Raw genomic sequence first — 7,023 nt, 5'->3', positions numbered from 1 at the left:
AAAATTTTGCTTCCTAACCACATGGTTTCATGTTCAGTCCCACTGAATGGCATCTTGAGTAAGTGTTTTCTACCACAGCCCCAGGCCAACCATAGGATTTAGTAGATGAAAACTGAAAAAGCCCTTAGTGTGTGTGTGAGAGAGAGAGGGGGGGAGAAAGAGAGAGAGAGAGCATGTATGTTAATTTCCATTGAATTGTTACTCTGAATTTGTACACATACAAATTCAGAACATTTCTATGAAAAATAACACAATTCAGTAAATAATCAAAACAGAGGCATGCATACTCCACTCTGCTGCAAGTGTGTATGCGTGCGCGCATATGGGTCTGTCTAATTCATGATACCCAATGCACCGCTTATGCATATTCTAAAATTTTTATTTTAGTTATACAATCAGAATTTCATTCCCACGAAGAATTTTTTTTTTAATGTTTAATACATTGCGGCAAGGCTAAAATTGTATGCATACCTTACATTAAAATTTCGTGTTATTTTACATTATATAATAATTTAAAATAAAAAGCTGAGTAGTCGGTGATGTTAGTGGAACTCTTTAAAACTCGAAACCGCTTACGGTACAACAAAATACAAAACATGGAAGTGTCGGCAAATCTTATCCAAGGACTATCTGCCGCTGGCAATACTAATGCTGTTCCTAACGACTGTTTTCATCCATTAGTAGAATCAGCATGTCAAGGAATTCTGACCAAATCACATAATATTGGTATTTATTTCTCCTTTCATTCTTCTTGATATGCTTCCTCTTTTAGTTTTGTTGATAGTGTCATGTTATCGTATCAAGCCTCTTACGTCCAAAGAAAAGACATTAAGAACCTGACTGTGAATGACGTTTTGTTTAATAAGTCTTAATGTATTGTAAATAATCTTTATGTTATACTTTCATAGAGCACTCTTAAAATAATGGACATTATAAACGGGGTGACTGAGAACGAATAGATGTTGCTATATTGCTTAATAATTCATTCAAGCACGCCCACTTTTTGGAAATCTGCTTTAATAAATATGTGAATAGAACTTCGTTAATTTTTACAGCAGGAACACCTATTTTAAATATGTTTGTAGTGTTTAGTGATACTTAGTATATGTATTGTTTCAGCTATTTATAATGTTTCGTTCGTTATCTAAACTGTTTTGTATTTGTATTTTGTTTACATGGACTAGATGGCGGGCATATATTTTCTTAGTTTAATATGATTGTAGCAGTGGGTATATTTGTAACAGCAAGGAATAACCAACACATTTGAAGTACCGGACTAAATATTTTCTAATATTTTGTCTCGATAAGCCAGCGAGCTGGTAGAATCGTTACTGTACCGGGTAAAATGCTTAGCGGCATTTCGTCCGTCTTCGCGTTCTGAGTTCAAATTCTGCCGAAGTCGACTTTGTCTTTCATCCCTTTCGGGGTCGGTAAAATAAGTACCAGTTAAAAACTTGGGTTGATATAATCGACTTGCCCCGTTTCCCGAAATTGCTGGCCTTGTGCCAAAATTTGAACTCAACATTTTGTCTCGATAACGCGGCCAGCTGGCAGAATCGTTATGGTGCCAGGCAAAACGCTTAGCGACATTTGAAACCAATATTTTGTCACGATAGAGTTTTGGAATAGCCTCATCCATGTGTGTTTTGTAGAACATACATGGATGACGCTAATCCACCTCCGCCAAAAATACTCTTTCTCTCCTGCATTACTAACTTACTTGTCACTTCTAACATTAACCAAATGATATCATATTGCATTTCTCCCTGCCTTCCATACCCAAGTGGTATCTATATGCAACCTAGACATCTCACACCAAATCACAGGTAGCCCAAACACCCTGTCCAAATTGCATTGACTCCATAAACAAAGACCTCAAAAACGTCTTCCGATGACATCATAACTATATGGTCTTTTTCAGAAACAACACGATTACAGCACATATATCTGCGCAGGAGTGACTGTTTGGTAAGAAGGTTGCTTCCCAACCACATGGTTCCGAGTTCAGTCCCACTGCATGGCACCTTGGGCAAGTAGATTTCATAGACAGAAACTGAAAGAAGCCCGTTATCTATCCTATCTATCTATCATTTAACGTCCGTTTTCCTTGCTGGCATGGGTTGGACGGTTGACTGAGTTCTGGAAAACCAGCAGCTGCACCAGGCTCCAGCAATCTGATCTGGCAATGTTTCTATGGGTGGATGCCCTTCCTAATGCCAACCACTCTGAGAGTATAGTGGGTGCTTTTTACGTGCCGCCAGTATGGGAGACAGTCAAGCAGCTCTGGCATCGATCATGTTCAGATAGTGCTTTTTACATGCCACTGGCATGAGAGTCAGTCAGGGGACATTGGCATCGACCACGTTCGGATGGTGCTTTTACGTACCATATTACATGTGTCTTTCTGCTTGTGTTTGTCCCTCACCCTTGCTTGACAACTAGTGTTGGTGTGTTTACATCCCCATAACTTAGCAGTTTGACCAAAGAGGTCAATATATTTTTTTTTTTGTTTTTTTTTCTGCAGCTATTGCCTTGCAACAGTTGAAGTAGTGGTGCTTTCAGCTTGTATAATGTTCTATTTCCTGCATCTGAAAGAAAGAGAATTGGCGTAGCCAGTTGATGATCAATGGATGCTCATGCCTAGCTGCTCCAGTGTACAACACTAACTTGGTTTTAGTCCTATGTATGAAATTACAGTTTTCTCTGTCTTGTCATGATCTGAACCCGTTTCTGTCTCTATTCCCTCCTCCCTTCACCTTCTTGTATGTTGAGAATCTGCTCCAAAACCTCAGTAGCACCATCTTTATCTTTCTTTCCATCTACTCCCACTCCCCCTTATATAATGCAAGGTAGCCATGTATTATCCCCTCTTCCCCATAGCACAACACCTGTTGTTGTTGTTGTCATCCTATCATACTTTAGCCTTTCATCACCTGGTATAAAAACCCCTCTCTCAATACTACTATCCTTCAGTTGAGCAGTGGGGTCTTATCTTGTGATTTACTTTCGGACCTCACTGGTGCTGTGACACGCATAAAAAGCACCCAATATACTCTGTAAATTGGTTGGCATTAGGAAGGCCATCCAGCTGTAGAAACCATGGCAGACATTGAAACCTGACACAGTTCTCTGGTTTGCCAGCTCCTGTCAAACTGTCCAACCCATGCCAGCATGGAAAACAGATGTTAAATGATGATAATGAATAGATAGATAGACAGATAAAAATTTCATGGTCTCAGGATGTCAGGCATCCAAAGTCTCTCAGACGCTCTGCTGTTCTTATAAGTAAGAATATTAATGGTAAATGGCATTTGTTGTTACTTGCAAAACAAAAGACACAATGTAACCTTTGAAAAATTAACATGGGACTCAGTCACAGGATACTACTTAGTCTTAGTTTGACTTTAGGCATTTGTGTGTTTATATCTGTACTTCTGTATTTGTATAAGTATGTGTGTATCTATATTTCTTCTGTGTTTTTATGCATGCATGCGTGCGTGGGTGCCGTACACTTTTTAACATTTGGACCAGACAACTACAGAGACAATTAGTCTTCTTTTATGCAAATAGTACATTCCAGAGGTAAATGAAATAAACTCTTCTCTGTACCTTCATTTCAAAATTTTTTCATTGCTCTTGTTGACTTGATGTGTATACATACATACATATATATATATATATAGTGTGTGTATTGATTTCAACAAGAATGTTGAATTAAACAAAAACGGTCCTCATAAAATGTAAGACAGAAGATCAACTCATTTAGACATTCTAAAAATATCAAAAAAAGTACACTTGTCATGTGTAGGTTAGATGTTTCATAAAACATCATTCAAGGATAATAACCTGCTTGTGTGTATGTATGTATGACTATATATATATATATATATATATATATATATATATATATATATAGTAACACAATATCTGTATCACGTCCTCGCGTTGTTTTTTGTTGTTTTTTTTTAACTCACTATATATATATATATATATATATATATATATACACACATACACAAACATGTATTGAGTTATCCCATAATGCCGTTGTTTTATACTTTTATTTTTCAAAATTAAGATGAACAAGTTCTTTTTCAATCTAAAGTATACTCTCCTTCATTTTCTACAATGCTCTTCCATCTATCTGGTAGACTTGCAAGGCCCCTCTTCCCAAATCTACTTGTCTGTGATGAAAAATACTCCTCCAAGTACTGTTCTGATCTTGCCTACAGAATTCATATTTTTTCCATCCAAATGATTTTGAAGACTGTGGAATAAATGATAATCAAATGGGTCAATGTCTGGCGAACATGGTGGGTGGAGCATTGTTTCCCATTGAAATTCTCCAGCCTTTGGAATGTCATCCTCGCTGTATGTGGCTGAGCATTATCCTGTTGGAAGAACACCTTTTGTCTTGAAACCACAGATGGTTGTTTTTCTTCTAACGGTGACTTAAGCCACTCCAGCTGATCACAGTAGATCTCATTTGTTATTATTTGGTTTGAGTTTAAAAGTTCAAAGTGGACTAAACCTTTCATGTCCCACCTAACAGATAACAACACCTTACAAGAGTGAAGATCTTCTTTAGCCTGGGTTGCCAGTGTTTCTCCTCTCCCTATCCACTGTCTTCGGTGCTTGACATTTTTATAGGGAACCCATTTCTCGTCACCAGTCACTATTTGGTCCACATTCGTGAGATGTGCCAGCAAAGAACACACATTCACTCTCTGCGCACGATTAGACTCAGAAAGTTTGTGAGGAACCCATTGACCCAATTTGCTGACTTTTACTGTCAGGTGAATTTTGGCCAACCCTGTATGTGTGTATGTATGTATATGTGTTTATATATATAAAGATCAAAGGTCTTTCTCAGGCCACATGCTCAGAAGGCCAGTTTCACTTCTCTTGACGCCTCACGTAAAACTCTTACTCTCTTTCTCTCTCTCTCTCCTCCCTTTCAACCATTAGGACTCTTTAGTCAGATGAGTTACAAGACTACCTTGCTACTGGTGATACCGCAAGAAATACACCCAGTCCACTCCATAAAGTGGTTGGCAAATCAAGCAGAGACAATGTACAGTTAAGGGGACTCTTCAGCCCCACCATGGGCAAGACAACTTCTATAGTGCTTGTGCTATGTGCTGATGCTCCCATCCCAGTCTACACTGTAATGTGGTTGATGTTAGGAAAAGCATCCAGCTGTAGAAATCATATCAACATTGAGACATTGGAGTAATATGTGGTCCTACAATGAGTTGGAGTCTGTTAAATTGTCCACACTCATTAATACTCACACACACACATGTGTTACCTTATGGTTTAAATTTTGGGCTCACAACTGTAAGGTCTACAATGCCTAACCCAGATAACATGTTCTCTCCCTGAGCAACAGACTGTATTTCCTGTTACTTCAATACCAAAAGAACTGGTATCCTATCCAAGGTTTGACGCTTGTGCTCTCGCTCACTTAATGCCCCAGAAACCATGATAAACTTCATAATAGAGTTCAAGGCAGACTGTACGCATGTGTGTATGTGTATGTAAATGTGCCAAGTTGTGCATATGCACACACACAAACATTTTCACCCTTCATATATTGCACTTCCTCCTCAGCTACCCTTTCTTTACTTCCTGCATGTCTTAACCCATTTGTGACTGCATTTCCTACAACATATGTCAATAAATTTCAGCTGCTTTTAAATATAGCATAAAATAGGATGGATTTAAAAAAAAACATGCTTTTTAATTTCAACACTGGTGTTTGAATCATGACTTACTAAATGGTTCTTAAATAAAATTATTAACAAAGTTTTTAATTTAAATATCACTTTAAATCAAGCTGGCTTTTATCATAGAACCAGAGGCAGTCTCAAGCAGCTTAGTGTCAAAAGGATTAATATATTTTTTGTGTGTATGTTTATATTTATAAGTGAGTTCATGTGTTTATATGCTTATCATACTGTCCTTAATTCGTAGCAACCTTTGAGTACAACTCTGTCTGCACTTGCATTTTAATCTCCATGTAACTTGTTGCTACCCTCACTCTCACCCCTACTTTTTGTTACTCTAATTACAGACCTCCTACCCTGATTAACACACAGCACACGCATAGCTGTATGCTTAATTTCACTTCACTACCATCTGGTTCTGGGTCTGATGCCACCATACAGGTCCTTGGTCAAATATCTTGACCCAAAGCCTCAGTAAAAGATATCTTTTACTTGTTTCTGTCATTAGACTGTAGCTATACTGGGGCACCACCTTGAAAAAGTTTTTAGTCGAATGAATTGACCTACTCTTTTACTCTTTTCAGTCATTTGACTGTGGCCATACTGGAGCACCGCCTTTAGTCGAGCAAATCTACCCAAGGATCTATTCTTTGTAATCCTAGTACTTATTCTATCGGTCTCTGTTGCCGAACCGCTAAGTTACGGGGACGTAAACACACCACCGTCGGTTGTCAAGCAATGTTGGGGAGACAAACACAGACTCACAAACATATACACACACACACACATTGACCTTCCACTAACCATTGTCCATAAGCACCCACTAACTATTCCTGCTACTAATTCCTTCCACTACGTCACACACACACACACACAAACACACAGACACACTAACAGATAAACCACCAAACCATGCACACACACACACACACACATACATATGCACACACACGTTCTGTTATTACACACACACTCACAGACTCTCGCGCACGCACATATATTCACCTCCCTTTTTCACTCTCCTGTCTTAGAAAGAACTTTTCCCCCACCACCTCCTCTTCCGGTCCTTTCACAATGTAACCTCGTGGGCATCGGTGCCATTTTCCTCTTCCTCCGTTTTTCCATTCTCCGAACTTTCCGTCTTTCCGACGAAGGGCTCCACCCGAAACGTCATACTCTCTATCTTTCCTTTCCCGAGCGTCCAATAACACTATCCGTATCATGTCCTCACTTTGTTTTTTTTGTTATTGTTTTTTGTGTTTTTTTGAACTTATATATATATATATATATATAT

General features: G+C 38.5%; 1 protein-coding gene across 1 annotated transcript in view; it reads left to right on the top strand.

Moving 5' to 3' along the window:
- The first annotated feature begins 535 nt into the window (after window positions 1-535).
- Window positions 536-7,023, top strand: part of LOC106871727 (COMM domain-containing protein 3) — an 18,062-nt gene continuing 11,574 nt past the window's right edge. Inside the window, exon 1 of the mRNA XM_014918342.2 lies at window positions 536-726. Coding sequence (XP_014773828.1) covers window positions 540-726 — 187 coding nt within the window. The 5' untranslated portion in view covers window positions 536-539. The remainder of the gene's footprint in view (window positions 727-7,023) is intronic.

Source organism: Octopus bimaculoides, chromosome 1 (genome assembly GCF_001194135.2).
Source record: "Octopus bimaculoides isolate UCB-OBI-ISO-001 chromosome 1, ASM119413v2, whole genome shotgun sequence".
Taxonomy (NCBI): domain Eukaryota; kingdom Metazoa; phylum Mollusca; class Cephalopoda; order Octopoda; family Octopodidae; genus Octopus; species Octopus bimaculoides.
The sequence above is the reverse complement of the archived record's forward strand: the minus strand, read 5'-3'. Positions and strand labels throughout refer to the sequence as shown.